Genomic DNA, 15170 nt, shown 5'->3' with positions numbered 1-15170 from the left:
GTGCGCTCACTCGCCCACAAAGCCGGGAACCGGGGGGCATGCACACCCCTATGGCGCCCCTTCCCCCACACTTGGCCCCGGCTGGGCGCCCAGATGCCAGGACCTCCGTCCATCTCCCCAGGCGAGGAGCGGCACAGCCGGTGGTCAGGGGCAGACTCTGGCCCCACGGCCCCTGCACTCGCGTCTCAACCATGCCAGTACCGTCCCGAGCCCCAGAGCCTGCTACCGTCTTGCGCCTGTTTCCTGGCACGTAACACGGAGACCGCGTGCCCGGAAACGGGTGCTCAGCGGGGCTGCGGGCAATGAGGTAACAGCCAGTGTCCCAGGAGCCCCTTGCACGTGATGGCCAGAGCCCACACACCGGCGTCAGACCCTGCTGTCCCCCCGCGCGTCTCGCCCGCGTGCCCAGGCTCCTTGTGGTCCCACTGGTGACCTCCACTCCTGCCACCATGGCCAATGCCAGTGACCGGCCTGCCCACGCCCACACCAGGACGTCTGGGTCGTTGCCGCACTGAGGGGGGTGGGCCGCATCTGGGGGCTATTGGAGCTCCCGCACCCCCCACGGCGGAGCTGAGCCCCTGCCTCTCGCCCTTCTCTGTCCGGTGGCTGAAGCACGTGCCAACGCAGTGAGGGGGCCAGGAGGGGAGGCCAGGCCGAGGTGGGCAGGGGCCCAGGCTGCATCGGGCCCTGAGCTCCCTTGGACCTGGACCTTAGGCCCAGAGATGGGCAAGCCTGCTTCTCTGCCTGCTGGGACCCCTCCCACACTCCGGTGCCAGGGGCTCCATGCACCGGCTGACGGGGAGCCCACCACCCACCTGCCGGGGATCCTGGGGCCCCGGGTGAGGAGGCCCCATCCTGGGGCACCGTGTGACATGATCCCAGCAGCCAGGCCGGCGCCCCCCTCCCCCCCCGGAGCCCGCCCTTCTCGGGGTCTCAGGGCTGAAGTGGGTGGGGGCTGAGACTGCCTGCTGGGAGTGGGCGGCAGGCCAGGGTCACGGGCCCCAGGCTAGGCACTGCGAGCCACGCGGGACAGGGACGTGAGAAACGACAGGATCTGGAACCCAGGGGCCATCGTGGGGGCAGGGCCGATAGAGGCCGACCGCCGAGAGCTCAGGACCAGGGAGCAAGGGTGCCCAGGAAGGGGCTCGGGAGAAGGAACGGAACACCAGCCTGCTCCACACAGGGAGGGGCACCGTAGCGGTCCCCATGCGGAGGCCAGGCCAGGCCGGGGTGCAGGGCCCTCTGGAGCGAGGGCAAGGAGCAGGCACCTCTCACCACGCCCAAGGGCCAGTCGCCCCCGGAGGCTGAGGCTGAGGTTCAGCCGGGGCCATCCCGCCTCCGCGCCGAGGCCCAGCGGCTTTGGGGCCGTTTTCTTAGGCACGGCGCCCCCTGGTGGCCCCGCTGAGCAGAAGCAGGCAGGGGAGCTTGCTGGGGTGGGGGCGCAGCCGGAGCCCTCGGAGGGTCAGGTGGGGCAACGCTGGTGCTGCTGGGAGCGGGCGGGGGGCCCTGGGGCCTCATGGGAGGGGCTGACTTCGTGGGGCACTGCCCCCGCCATGCCCCCAGGTCAAAGTCTCAGGCAAGGCCCCCACCTCAGCACTGCAGCTTCACTGGGGTGCCCCCCTCTCGTGGATGGGATCGTCCTGGGTTAGGGCGTGGTTCAGCTGGCTCCTGCGTGGATGCCCACAGCCAAGGGTCCTGGGCCCATGACCCCTTCTGGGGTGGGACGGGAGTTGGGTCCAAGGGAGCCCCCCAGCAAACCCTGCCCAAGAGCGGGAGCAGAGAGGAGACCAGCGTGACAGCAGGGAGCGGGGGCTGAGGGGTGGGCCAGGCCAGCAGACGGGCTCCCCCTCCCGGGCCCTAATCAATCCCCAGGCGACTCGAGGGAGGGGACCAGGCAGCCAGCACTCGGGGAATTCAGAACGTTTCATTTCAACCAGCCCCTTGCCGTGGCTCGCAGGAACATCAGCGCCCGCTTCCATCACTGTGCAGGCAGGGAGCCACGGGCCGTGGGCACTGCTGTGGCGGCTCGGCGCCCCCCCCGCCCGGAGCGGACCAGCAGGCGGCCAGCAGAGGGAGGCTGCCAGGCCGGCTCACATCACCGCCTCCATGTGCAGGATCCTCAGGGCCTCAGAGATCTGGACGCTGGTGTCCATCTGCCCGTACATGCCCACCAGGAAGGCCCGATGTAGCAACACGGCTGCGTGCTCTGTGTGAGAGACAGGACGGACACGTCCGGGCCCCGATGAGCAGGCGGCTCCCGGAAGTAGGGCGTCCGGGCCCCCCGAGAGCCAGGCCTCGGGGAGCGAAGGCCTTGGGGGCACTGGGCACCCTGGGCGGGACAGGCTGGGACTCACCTTGGCAGAGGAGGGTGTACTCGGGCAGGTTCCTGAGGGCCGTCTGCACCACCTCGAAGTCCCGGCTGCCCAGGCAGCACATGAACGTGGGCAAGAAGTCCGCGGCAAAGCTGAGAAGGCGCATACTCAGGTGGGCACCTCTCCCGCGCCCGAGATCACCCTGGAGCACCACGGCCGGGCCCTCAGCAGGCAGGGCTGGGACAGGGCCGGGGTCCGGCGGTGGGGACGCTGGGCTCACCTGGGGTTGTTCTGGATGGAGCGCAGGGCCAGGCCGAAGGCCAGGTTGCGGCAGGGTTCCTCAGCAGAGCTCATCAGCCGCTGCAGGCTGGTCTGCGGGGGCGGGGGTGTTACCGGGGCTCCCCTCCTGTCAGGAGCTCAGCTCCTCAGCCCCCAGGCCTCCCGACAGCAACCGCAAAGAGTCGGCAGGGGACCCCGCTCCCCATGCCCCACCCCCACCGCCACGGCCTCAGGACCCGGGGCCGGAAGCACTGGCGGTCTGCAGGCTCCAGCCCAGAGCAGGGGTGGGCTCCCAGCTCAACTGTGAGCACCCGGGGCAAGACCAGGTTCAGACACGGGGTGCACCGTCCCCCCAGCCCAGCACGCTTCCTACCAGAGGGCTGAGGGCTCCCCTGGCCCCCAGCTCACTCACCGAGAAAAAGCCCAGGATCTCAGGTCTCCGCCGAGACATCTCGTCTATGTCGCTCAGGACTTCCAGCACATCTGAGACAAGCAGAGGGGCACGTGAGGGCCACGTCACAGCCTCTGGACTCACGGCCAGACCCGTGTCCCCAAGCAACCCAGAGGCAGGAGGGGGCAAGCTCCAGGAGCAGAGCCTGAGCTGTGGCAGGACCCCCAGGCCGCACGGGTCCTCACCCCGCCTGCCAGGCAGGGGCAGAGCGGGGGCTCCACAGGGACCCGGTCTCGCCTCTGCACAGGCTCCGCGGCAGCAGGACCCCTGGTGCTCCGGCTGCAGTGTGGCCCGTCCGAATGCTGGCGCCAGTGCCCTCTGGAACCTTCCATGCCTCCTGAGTGCTGGGTAAGCCCGGGAGTCCCCAGCACCTCAGGATGAAAAGCACCGGGATTTGGGCCGGCTTCCCAGTCCCACCAGGCCAGCAACCCCAAATAGTCGCTGGTTGACCGGGAGGCTTTCAGAGGTGCAGGCCCCCCCAGCCCTTGTCTGGCAGGTCTGAGGAGGCCAGCGATCCGTGCTGGAACCACCCTGCCCAGCTGCCTGTCCCTGGCCTCCCAGAGCCACTCCTCCTGCCAGGCAGCACCCGGCTCCCGGTGCTCCTCTCTGCACAGGGACACCGACCCCTAAGCGCACACCCACTTCTGGGGGCCACCAGCACCACGGTGTGCCCAACAGCCCATGTTCACGCAGCGGCCCTGCCCTCCGTTCCCCTGCAAACTGAGGGCCCCCCCCACCAGCCCGCGGTCAGGCCTCCCTTCTGCAGGTGCCCCTCAGCCCCAGGGGTCCCCGATCTCCTGCTGTCTGCAGCCTGCTGCCCAGCGAGACCCCCAGCAGAGTAGCCCGTCCCCGCCTCGAGCCCCTGCATCTTCCCCCTAAGGCCTTCTCTGCCCCCCGACCATGAGGAGACAGCCCCGCTCCTCCTGCAGCCTGGTAGGGACCCTGCTGTCTTCTGGCCGGCAGGAGCCAGGTTCCCAAACTCACCCTCAACAGTCTGGCCCCGGGAAAGCCTCTTCATGTAGGGAGCCATTTCTGCTGCCGTCAGGGGGGTGAACAGGGAGACGCTGACCAGGGGCAGGGAGCCAGCCGAGTTCTCCTCTGGAAGCCAGGGAGTTAGTGCTGCTAGACGGAAGACAACACCGCCCGCCCAGGGCCTGTGGGAGCTCCGGCGGGGGGGCGGGGGGGGCGGGGGGAGCGGCCTGCCAGCACCCAACACCCAGGCTCCAGAAACCGCCTGTAAGCAAGGGCCGTCCCTGCCAAGCAGCCCCCAGAACCCCCCGAGTCCAGAAGGTGCGGTCACTGCCCCAGGCCCGAGCACGATGCCCGGGACGCAGTGGGCGCTCAACAAACGTGCGGGAACCGTGAGCCCGCTGGGACCTGCCTGGGAGAGAGCACTCTTCTCCCCGAGCCTCTCCCCCGCCGCACGGAGCGTGACCTCACAGCAGGAGCAGTGCCAGCCCCGCTGCGGCCCAGACACGCCACAGGGACACGTGTCCCGGGGGCTGGTCCCGGGGGCTGCCAGGCCTGCAGCCCCTTCCCGGCAGAACCCCCGTGGGTCCCACTCACCGTCGCCCTCCTCGTCCAGGCCCTGGTCGGCTCTACCATCCCTGCTGGGAAGGCTCAGCCCTGCAAGGAGGGACTTGAGCATCACCAGATCACTGCTGTCGAAGGACAGGTCGCTGGGGGAGCACAGGTTCTCCGTGAGGAAGACGCCGCAGATGGCAGGCGGGCGGGCGGGGAGGAGGCCAGGCCTTCAGGAAGCGCGTTCAGAACGGTGCCGCACAGACGCAGCCCCGCGGCCCGAGCCCCCGCCACCCTGGGCTCCCGCACTGCATGCGCCCCCACCTCGGGAGCCCCTGACCCGAGCATGGACGTGCCTCCCTGCAGCCCTGCAGCTGGACCCTCACCAGACGGAGCCTGTGCGGGCCGGACACGTGCACACACACACACAACTCACTGCAGCGCGTCCGCGTGTTTCTGCAAGAAGGACACGGCCGCCGGGGCGTTGCAGGTCACGTACTTGTGGGTGAAGTGCACGAACTTGTGGATGAAGGGCGCCAGGTGGCGGGAGGACTTCCTGTAGCTCTGCAAAGCGGAAGCCGTGCGTTCACAGCCGGAGCGCCCCCGCCCCGCCCACCACACTTGCCCGGGCCTCAGGACGGACCGCGGAGGCCCGCAATGCCATCTGCTGGGCGCTGGGCCCTATGTTCAAACTGGCCTTGCCGTTCGTGAGCCGCCAGTGCGGCCAGGCAGGTGTCTAACGAGCACAGCACGCAACAGCAGCTGGCCGCAGGGAAGGCAGCACTGAGCCCGACGGCGGCTCCCGGCCGGCCCCCCGAAGAGCACGGGCCTTCCCCGGGCACACGACAAGCGGGGAGCTGGTCCCCAGGGCGGGTGGCAGAAGCCACCGGACAGGCGGCCTGGCCGGCCCTTGATGCAGGTGCCCCCGGAGCCAGGTCAGGCCCGGGCCAGGGAGCAGAAGGGGGTGGGAGTGGCGGGGGCCGCAGAGGAGGGACAGGGGCACACAGGCCTGGGGAGCGTCCCCACTGCCCAGGCAGACGGGCGGACGCACCAGCAGCAGGCGGACGAAGGAGCGCAGACAGTCCCACAGCGCCCCCTGGTGCTCGTTCTGGAACACCTGCGGCTGCAGCAGCTCCAGGACCCCCAGCACGTGCAGGAAGAAGGTCAGGTGGTTCTGCTGCCGGAACTCCTGGAAGTTGAGGTGGGTGCGGCCGTGAAGGAGCGCAGCGATCATGGGCAGGTGCCTGGGGACAACGGAGAGCGCTCATGGTCCGCTCCCCCAGAAATCCAGCACCCCTGCCAGACCCCGCAGGAAACGCACGCTCGGGGACACGAGACACACAGGCACACCCCGGCTTCCCCACGCGGCCTAGGGCTCGCAGACGTGTCCACCTGCAACCTGGCCACCCTGTCCGTCCCACCCGGTTCTGGGTCTACGAGGTGGTGTTCCTCCTGACCCACCGTCCAGGGCTCTCCCTGGGCCCAGCTCTGGCTCCGTCAGGAAGAAGCCGACAGCCGTTAACTGTGCCCTGTGGTCCACAAGGAAGCTTTTAGACTCCGACCCCGCTCTTGAACAAGCACCTGAGCGCCAGCAGGACGTGAAGAACCACCGGAGGGCCTGCTGGGCTTGGGGTGGGAAGGGCCGGCTGGGGCCTCCATACCTGAGCAGCAGGATGGGGTGGGCCACAGCCAGCTTCCGGCAGGCCATGTTAGCGTCAGCCACTCTGTTCTCCGACGACCGGGAGTCGCTGGTGTCCGCGAGGAGGGTGATGAAGCGGTGGATGAGGCCATCCAGCTGAGGGGACGGGGGCAGTGAGGGCCAGGGACTGCCCACAGCCCTGGCGTCTCACGTGCCTGCCCCACATGGGGCGAGCCCACCGCAGAAGGGCCCCCGACGGGGCTCACTGGGGGGGGTGCCCCAGGTTCCCTGAAGACCTGGCATAGCTGCAGGGTGACCAGAGAAAGCTGTCGCCCCCCCCCACCCTGGGCCCCGTGCTTTCTGGGTGCACGTCAAACAGGCCAAAGCCAAAGCCCCCAGAGCACCGCACAGACGGTACTGAAAGTCAACCCCTACACCAGACAGACACTCTCACTGAACGCCAGGTCACTATGTGCATTCACATGCGAGACTAACATGGCGTACGAAGCATGACCTCAGCTGTCCAAATATGCATAAAAAAACACAAGGAAACGTGGTCATAAAAAAAGAGTACTTCCCAGCATTGAACTGACAAAGAGCAAACGCTACTCGAGGCCAGACCTCGGAAGTGAGTGCGGAAGACCCGTCAGATGCGTGCGCGCCCCCCCCACCCTGCGCGCGCCCCCCACATGCGCCCAAAGGCAGTGAGGGCAGATGGCACGCAGACCTGCGCACGAGCGCGCGGCTGCGCCGTCTGAAGCAGGCTGGTCAGGCCGCGCGGTGCGACACCCCACAGCCCAGCCAGGTCCCGGGACCACGCGGAGCGGAAGATGGCTAGCGAGGCGTGCGGGCCTTCACCGCCCGGACAGAACGCTCCCGCGGCGCGAGCTCCGGGGTCCTCGCCTGGGAGGGGCGGGGAGGGCGCAGGGACACTCTGGGCTGACGGGGGATGCGTAAGGGACGAGCCAGGGGGCCGCTGGGTCAGATGCCCGCCACCGGGCAGCAAGCTGTGCGTCACAGCGCCTTACGGAGAACCGGGGGTGCAGGCGGCCGGCCCCTCTGCTCCGCCCCACAGCCGGGGGGCTGCTCGAAGGAGAAAAGACCGCTTCCGGGCCCTCCAAGAGGTGCGACAGACGAGGGGCGCAGGGCGCGCTCTGCCCCCCGGCGCCCAGGAGGACGGCCGCCCAGACGCGCCAACAGCACTCGTGTCCTTTTTGGTTCTTACGACTGAGGAACTGCGTTTCTCCAGGACCTGGTTTGGGCTTGCACCCCAGCAGTGAAGAGCGGGGGTGGTGGCGAGCCCCCCTCGTCAGGGCCGCCCCCAGCCGCGGCTCACCTTGCAGGTGCTGCTTCCCGTGGCACTTCCACTGTGCAGCAGGGCCTCAGGCACGGGCACCCGCAGCTCCGGCCACTGCAGGTAGAGCTGCACCAGCAGGTCCCGGCAGCGCCTGCCCAGCACACTGCAAGACACGGGTCGGGGCTGCTGGGTGGACGGGCTCCCGCGGGCGGCGGCCCGGGGCCCGCGGGCGAGGGGGAGCCTCACCTGTCGCCCCACTGCTGCATGCAGCCCGTCAGGTGCGCCGTCACCTTCCTGACGCTCTCGTCGTGTCCACGGCAGCAGCTGAGCAGCAAGGGCAGCCGGGCCTGGAGGAGGCTGCAGGCGGCGGCGTCCCCGTCCTGGCTTCTGGCCTCCGCCTCCGCCAGGATCAGCTCCACCAGGCCGATGAGCTCTGCCGCCTGGACCCGCAGCACCAACTCCTCCCGCCGCTTCTGCAATCAGCACCGCTAGTGAGTGGCAGGGCCGGCCGGCCAGGCCCGCGCACGCCTCACCCCACCCTGCAGGGCAGCGCGCCCCAACACCTGCCTGAGGGGTGCGCTGGTCCCTTCCCTGCCAGATCCGTGGAACGTGGATGCAGGCCCAGAGGAAGTCCAGAGAGGCTGAAGGGTCAAACCTGCAAGGACGCGGGAGCTTTGCCTCAGTTTCCAGGCGAGAGAGGAGAACAAAGGGTAGGACGAGCTGTGGTGACATCAGGTTCGGACCACAAACACCACTTCCCGATCAGCTCTCTAGGTACGGCCAGGTCAGCTGTTCCAGGACGTGTGCTGCGCTGCCCCGCCCCTCCTGACGTCCCCATCTCACACCAGCAAAACCAACACTGGCCCCGCCCACCCTCCAGGCCCACTGGCCACACAAGGTGGGCATTTGACTCCCCTGCATACAGAGTGGACAACAGCCACGGACACCATCCGAGGAGTGGACCGTCTGCGCTGGTGGTCGCCCAGAGCAGGGTCACTTGGACCAGGTGGGCTCTGTACCCCCACGGTGGTGACAGCCACTGCAGGAACCCCCTCCAGGGTGCCAGTGAGGGGAACGCTGGGTCAGATGCCCAGAGGGCCCCTCGATGCTGCCGCCAACTGCCTGCCAGGGTGCGGGGAGGGTGAAGGGTGCTCACCTCTGCTCCCGGTTCTTGCCCAGCAGGATGCGGATACACTGATGCAGCGTGGACCAGTTGGACTGGTGAGTGAGGAGGGCCAGCAGGTAGGGTCGGAAAGACGGCACCTGGGGGCCAGGATGACCTTTGCCCTGGGGAGGAAGAACACTGGGGATGGTCCCTGCTAGGCTGATTGGCCACCTAGCCTCGAACCACTGGAAAATAGAGGAAGAGGGATGTTTCTAGAAAGACCCAGAGCTCCTGCCTGGAATGCAGCCCTGGCAGCCCCTGGACCACGTGGGGCCCAGCTGGGGCGCGCTGTAGATGCAACGTGTGCTGACCCAAACCAGCTCCTCAGAGACAGCGAGTGCACACGAACAAACCCAAATCCCCAACTCCTGCTCCCAGAACTCTCAGGGTCTTGTCCAAAGGCCACCGGCCATGCAAGCACCTTGAGAGACTCGGGGACACCGGAGGGTGATCGGGGGTCTCTGAGACGCCCAGTCCCTCCCCACAGGGCCCCACAGGCTCCTTGGGGGACCCATCCCCAGCGGGGTGCCGGTCTCCACTCTCCACGGTGCCTCCTGTCCCTGCAGGAGGCCCTGGGCCACAAAGTGCTGGTCCCCCTCCTCCCCAAGCAACCAGATCCGGCCGCTGCAGTGACTGGTCACCGGGGACAGGACACCCATCCGGGCCAGTGAGCGTCAGGCCCGGGCTTCTGCTGGAACCAACACAAAGAGACTGTCCAGGCAAGGGCTGCCGCGGGACCCCAGCACCCACCACACCAGGTTAGTGCCGGCCATCAGTCCTCGGAGGGGAGCACAGCCCACCTTGCTCCGGGAGAAGAGCAGCCTCTGTTGGAGGTCAGGGCAGCTGCTGACCACCTCCGGGTCTAGCATCTCCAGCCAGTCGACAAGCAGCCCCGAGCAGGGTCCCAGCTGTATGGGCTCCAGGCTGAAGGGAAAGCAGGGAGGGCTCAGAGACGGCCTGCCAGGGCCGCTCACAGACTGGCCGCGGCCCCGCCAGCTTACCTGCAGCTGTCGGCTTCCGACTCCCCTGGGGCCTGGGGCTCCTTCTCCTGCAACAGCAGGGAGCTCACCACGGCAACGGGCCGCAAGGTCGGAGACGTAGGGGCGGGGGCCAAGAGCGCAGCCAGCAGCTCCTCCAGGTGAGGCGACCCCACCTCAATCAGACCCTGGAGGACTGCGGGGAAAACAGCGTGTTCCACGTCACTCCAGCGCGGGCGACAGACAGGCCCCAGACCACCAGACTCCAGGACGGACAGCCCCCGGGCCCCCCAAGGCCAGCAATGCCCGTGTGTGCCCAGGCCAGGGTGGCCAGTGGTGAGCCGTGGCTCGGCCTGAGTCCATCACCGGGGTGGGCTCACCGCACGCACAAAACCCCAACAGCAGAGCCCAGGCCAGGGCTACGTTGCCGGGGGTGGGGCCTTCCTGGCTGACTGCCACTCCTCTCCACAGGCCCCATTTTGGGGGCACCTGGGAGACGGACCTCTGTGCTCTGCAGCCAAGCTGGGGGTCCTCACAGTGCCCGGCCCCGAGGTACCTTTGCCGACAAGCTCGGGTTCCACGCCACAGTTCTCCCCTGACTTGAGGGTGGTGACCACAGCCCGGACGGTGGAGCTGACCACCTCCAAGTCCCCTCGGAATGCCAGGGCCTCGGCTAAGCGCAGGAGCCCGCTCCGCACTGCAGGGAAGCATGTGTGTAAGCCAGGGGACAGCCCTCTGTCTCCACTCCCGTGGCCTGCCCTGTCCCAGGAGCCCCCAGGCCTCACGCACTTCCTGCCAAGGATCCTACTTTGCTCCTCAAAGCCCTAGCTTTCCAACCCTCGGCCACATCCACACCGATGCCCATCGGGGCCCACAGACCCCAGGGGCTGACACCCCTGTATAACGAGGCTATCGCCCCCTCCCCACTGCCCCTGGGGGATTACAGCAAGCCCGAGGGCCCACTCCCCAGGAGTCGGCCGGCCCTCACCGTCGCTGATCCTGTGGCGTGCTGAGTACTGGGCGGCGAACAGCTTGAGCTGGGCCTGCAGGGGCCCCCCCTCCCCAGCGGGGCCGTCCAGCCACTGTAGCGTCTGCATGAGCACTTTGAGGAAGAGTGACGAGAAGCCCGTGTCCTGGGGCACACAGCGCTGTGGGGACGACCCGCAGCTCAGCGCAGGCGCCGGGACCAGCGCGGGGCCAGCACAGAGTCTCTGGCCATCGCGCTGCCCGGGGGCACCAGGGCCTCAGACAGATCCTTCCAAGCCCCATGGCTACTGAGGTCCCCTACTGTTTGTGACCCACCGTCGTGCAGCTCAGAAAGAAGACACCACACATACGCGCATGGACACAAACATCAACACGTTCACACGTTCACGCAAGCTGAGAAGCAGATACGGCAAAACTGCAAAACCCGGGGCACACGCGTGGGCTGGGAGCGATCCCCGGTGCTGCCCCCTGCTCACTGGAAAGCTTCGGGAAGCCAAGTTGCGGGCTCCACGCCCCGCTCCGCAGGGGCCTGCTTCCTCCGTCCCTGAGACGCCACACGCCAAGGCCCACAGACGGACAGAATGGGGATGCTTGGCAGAGCCCGGGGCGGCTGTGGGTGGACACGAGGCCCTGGAAGACGCGCAGCGGCCCTCCCGCGTGGCCCCCGGGCTCTGCCACACACACCCACCTGGTACTGGCAGAGCTGGCGCATCAGAGGGCAGGCGAGAAAGTGCCGCCGGTGCATGGACATCACCAGGGCCCCGCTGTGCGGGGAGCTGAGCAGGGTGGCGATGGCCTGCAGGAGGCGCACAGTGACGCCCGTCACCTCAGGGCTCCCCTGACGGACGCGGGCCAGCTCCTGGCCCAAGGCCTGCTGCAGCGCGAGGGCAGCAGGGCGGGCGCTGGAGCTCTGCCACCGCGGCCCGGGGCTCAGCGGGAAGATCTGCAGCAGAGCAAAGGGCAGCGTCAGGAGGACGCGCGCGGCAGAGGTAGGCCCTGCGCCCAGCGCTGGCGCTCGGTTGGCCAGGCTATGCCGGGGTGCCGCCGGCAGCCCACCGTCCCTGCCGGATGCCCCAAGGAGGCACAGAGCAGGTGCCCGGGACTCCTGACAGGGGCCTGCACGGGGAGCCCCACTTGGGGGAGACCGCAGGCAAGCCCACCGCCCTGCAAACGTGGGCCCCTCCGTTTCAGAGCGGGACCCCGACCCCAGAGGGTGCGCACAGACTGCAGCTAGAGGATAAGGGCGGGGCCCCTTCCAAGCACGGCCCCGGGACTACAGAGAAACCCACTCGAGAGAAAGCGAGCGTGCAGGCGCGCGAGCAGGGAGAGACGCGCTCGGCAGCGAAAGTCACAGGGTGAGGAGGTGAGCACCCACGCGGAGGACCCCGGGCCACGGGCCGCACGTGAGCACGCGCATCCACAAGAGGTGGAGGCACGGGAGCGAGCGCTCGTATGACCATTCTACACGCACAACTCCGGACAGGCTGAAGGTCGGGGACCGTCCGCTCTAGCAGGAGCAGCGCCCTCGTCGGCAGAGCAAGTCAGGACTCCGCTCCTGGCCGAGGGCTTGTGGCACCTGGGCCAGTCCCACAGAGGCCTGGCGCCTGCAGGCACCGCTCTCGGGGCGGAACACAGCGGACAGCCCAGCTGCAGGGGCTCCGTCACAGCCGCCGTTCCGGGTGAGCGCAGCGAGGCACGCGGCAGGTGCGCAGCTCGTCTGCAGTCGCCCTGCTCTGGCCGGGCCGCTGGCTCCAGAGCACCCCCACGCGGATGTGGAGTTCCGGGGTGAAGTCCCTCCCCATCTGGGCCCAGCACCCCGCTTCTGGAGAGACTCTCCCAGGCAGCCACGTCAGTACCTGCAGGAGCATGCTGGCCAGGTCGTCCTCGGGGGCAAGCTCCCGCACCTGGGTCACAGCCCGTGTCCGGCCCTGGCCCGAAGGCTGCTCTGGGCTGTTTTTGGGTTTGGGCACCTCTGCGCTGTCTGCAGAGAAAGCGGAAGAGGCTTCAGCTGATGACTCTCCCCGGCCGGCTTCCAGCGGGGGACGACACGCCCCGCCCCAACCACCCCCAGCCTCACTCGGGCCTGCTGGGGCCCGCGAGGAGCAGGGCCTTTACACAGGAAGCCGGATGCTGGCTGGTGATGACTGTGTGCCCTGGGTCTGGGGAGGCCCCACGGTGCCATGTGCTGAGCTGTGAGGCGGGGGGATGAGCCAGTACCTCGCCGCGGGGGCAGGGAGGCTGTGAGCAGGGAATGGAAGGTCTGGCCTCCGGACGCTCCTCTCTCGTGCTGAACTTCAACCAGGTGAGCCATGTAATCTGCGAGCCAGCAGCCAGCGGTTAAGCACCTGAGCCCCAGAGGAGCGAGGGCCTCCCCACCCCCACAGAAATCTGTGCTGGGAACACCGCCCCCTGGACACCCCAGCACTGGGTTTCACAAGCTCAACTACAGGATCTTTTAGCAAAGGACCAGGTCGTGCTGAGCACACCCCTGTGGCTCCTCCATCGTCAAACCCCAGAGCACGTACAAATGCTGGGGGCGTGCTGGGACAGGGCAGCCCGGCCTCTCCTGAGTGTTCCAGGCTTGACATCCTGCCAGGGTGCCCGCCCTCAGACCATCCCTGTTGCTCGTGCTGGGCCCGAGGCGCTCGGTCGGGGTCTGCGGCAGACTTGAGGACCCCGAGTCTTACTCTTGTCCATGATGTTCTGCTCCAGGGTCTGGGGGTCATGGGCCACCGCCTGGTCCAGGTACTGGAGAAGTTTGCTCATGCTGGACACGGGGATGCCAAAGGACTGCACAAAGAGCAGCAGCTGCTGGGGCTCCAGGTCCTGCAGGGCTGAGAGTGACGCTCACTCGGTCACCCCTCGCTCAGTGCCCCGGGCCCCTCCCTGCCCCAGCAGGCTCACCATCGCTGCTCGGCTCACAGCCGGCTCCCCCACCCCACTCCCTGAGGCTGCTCCTTCCCTCTTGATTCTAGGGGAGCTCAGGGGCTTACAAGGAGTCCAGCTCCTTAAGTGTGCCCTCCCCCGAACTAACCCCACCGTGCACCAAACTGCCTCCCAGACTGCCCTGCACCTGCCCAGGTGCTACCCGACCGGACACTGCACTGGCCACTGTGGGAACAGCGCTCCTCCTCAGGCGGGCCACCCCGCTCCCACTCCATCCTTCCACAACCAGCAAAGAGGACCCGGCCCCTCCCTCTCCCCTCGAAACTCCGTCCTCCGGGACCGCTCACTCCCATAGGGCCCCTCGGCTCCCGCCTGACTGTGAGGGGCTGGCGGGCAGGGGCCGTGCAGCATGGTGCTCGCCCCAAAGCCCAGCACAGCACCAGGCGCAGCGAGGGCCCCACGAACACCTGCTAGAGGACAGAGCCCTGGAGCCTACGAGGCTGCCGAGCCGTCCTCTCCCACGTGCCATGGTGGGAACGCCCAGCTCATCGGGAGGCGTGAGGCCGGCCCAGCCCCATACCGGCGTCCACCAGGCGAGGGACCTCCGAGCGGATCATGCGCAGCTTCAGCCAGTCGGGCAGCAGCAGCGCCTCCTCAGACGTGTCCACCAGGAAAGCCGTGGGCAGAGGCTGCTTCTCCGGGAACCAGATATCCAGCAGAGCCTGGAACTCACCGTCACCAGCTTCGGGAGAGACAGTGTGGTAAGTGGCAGGACAGCTCAACGAGGCCACCCCAACCCCCGCGGTGAGAAGCTCCTGGCCCCCGAGGGACCGAGAGCCGAGGCTGGAAGACCACGTCTCCTTACTGTGTAAGGCGAACGGAGGCTTCGTGGGAACAGGGAAGGAAACCTGTGAGCTATCTAACCCCACGGTTCCAGCTGAGGGCATGCGGGTACTCAGAAACTGGCCAGTCCGTCTCGGGGGACTGACACGGGCTAGCACTGTCCCTAGGCTCCTGGGCTCAGCTGAACCAGCTCCCGTCCTGCTCCCAAGCTCCGGAGACTGCCCAGGGCTGACGCGAGGCCAGCCTCGCCTCATCGCCCCGGGCTCGCCAACTCCCATCCTTCTGAGGGGGAGCATCCTCTTCCTTCCCAGCAGCGCCCCCACGGCACCTATCCCAGCGAGGGGCCCTGTCCCCGCCCTCTCCTCCCGGACACGAGGATGCAGCCGACCACGGCGGCCGGCCAGGAAGGGCTGGAGGGAAGGCTGCCAGGCCGGAGAGTGCGCAGCCACGCAGAGGGACACAGCCCACGGCCAGCAAGCAGAGGGCCTGTGCAGAGGAGCTGGGGCTCACAGCTCTGGGGCTCGGGGCCTGCTCAGCAGGCAGCCCCACCTACGCTTCTACCTCCAGAGACCAAGAGTTTCACCAGCTCAGCTGGCAGTGCCGAGAGAAGCCGACACAGCAAGGCATCGGCTCCCGACGCCACTCCGTGGCGGGCCAGGGCAGCGAGGAGATGCTGGAGACTGCAGGCTTGTCAACCTGAGGAGCTCCACAGCTCCCGAGATCTTTCCTGCCACGGCCTCTCGGGACAGGCAGGGAAAGGATCCTGCCGCCACCCTGCGGAGACCTGCTCAAATCGTGGGTGGGCGCAGGCGT

General features: G+C 68.0%; 1 protein-coding gene across 11 annotated transcripts in view; it reads right to left on the bottom strand.

Annotated features, from left to right (window-relative positions):
- Window positions 1-1905: 1905 nt before the first annotated feature.
- INTS1 (integrator complex subunit 1) overlaps window positions 1906-15170 on the bottom strand; it is a 29611-nt gene continuing 16346 nt past the window's right edge. For 3 of the 11 annotated variants that reach the window (XM_064593432.1, XM_064593433.1, XM_064593436.1), the window contains 23 exons: window positions 14095-14256; window positions 13316-13462; window positions 12846-12944; window positions 12485-12609; window positions 11317-11571; window positions 10630-10789; window positions 10198-10338; window positions 9666-9837; window positions 9465-9588; window positions 8656-8786; window positions 8067-8154; window positions 7746-7972; window positions 7539-7662; window positions 6225-6358; window positions 5615-5807; window positions 5000-5127; window positions 4609-4793; window positions 4027-4161; window positions 3228-3386; window positions 3004-3074; window positions 2593-2684; window positions 2355-2464; window positions 1906-2206 (listed from right to left, as the gene is read on the bottom strand). In XM_064593432.1, coding sequence (XP_064449502.1) covers window positions 2091-2206; window positions 2355-2464; window positions 2593-2684; window positions 3004-3074; window positions 3228-3386; window positions 4027-4161; window positions 4609-4793; window positions 5000-5127; window positions 5615-5807; window positions 6225-6358; window positions 7539-7662; window positions 7746-7972; window positions 8067-8154; window positions 8656-8786; window positions 9465-9588; window positions 9666-9837; window positions 10198-10338; window positions 10630-10789; window positions 11317-11571; window positions 12485-12609; window positions 12846-12944; window positions 13316-13462; window positions 14095-14256 — 3278 coding nt within the window. In that variant the 3' untranslated portion in view covers window positions 1906-2090. The remainder of the gene's footprint in view (window positions 2207-2354; window positions 2465-2592; window positions 2685-3003; window positions 3075-3227; window positions 3387-4026; window positions 4162-4608; window positions 4794-4999; window positions 5128-5614; window positions 5808-6224; window positions 6359-7538; window positions 7663-7745; window positions 7973-8066; window positions 8155-8655; window positions 8787-9464; window positions 9589-9665; window positions 9838-10197; window positions 10339-10629; window positions 10790-11316; window positions 11572-12484; window positions 12610-12845; window positions 12945-13315; window positions 13463-14094; window positions 14257-15170) is intronic. The other 8 variants (XM_054507743.2, XM_045875929.3, XM_064593434.1 and 5 more) reach the window with 7 other exon arrangements.

This window comes from Mirounga angustirostris, unplaced genomic scaffold (assembly GCF_029215605.1).
Source record: "Mirounga angustirostris isolate CCGP_5_RB_7025 unplaced genomic scaffold, mMirAng1.0.hap1 SCAF_5, whole genome shotgun sequence".
Lineage (NCBI taxonomy): Eukaryota > Metazoa > Chordata > Mammalia > Carnivora > Phocidae > Mirounga > Mirounga angustirostris.
The sequence above is the reverse complement of the archived record's forward strand: the minus strand, read 5'-3'. Positions and strand labels throughout refer to the sequence as shown.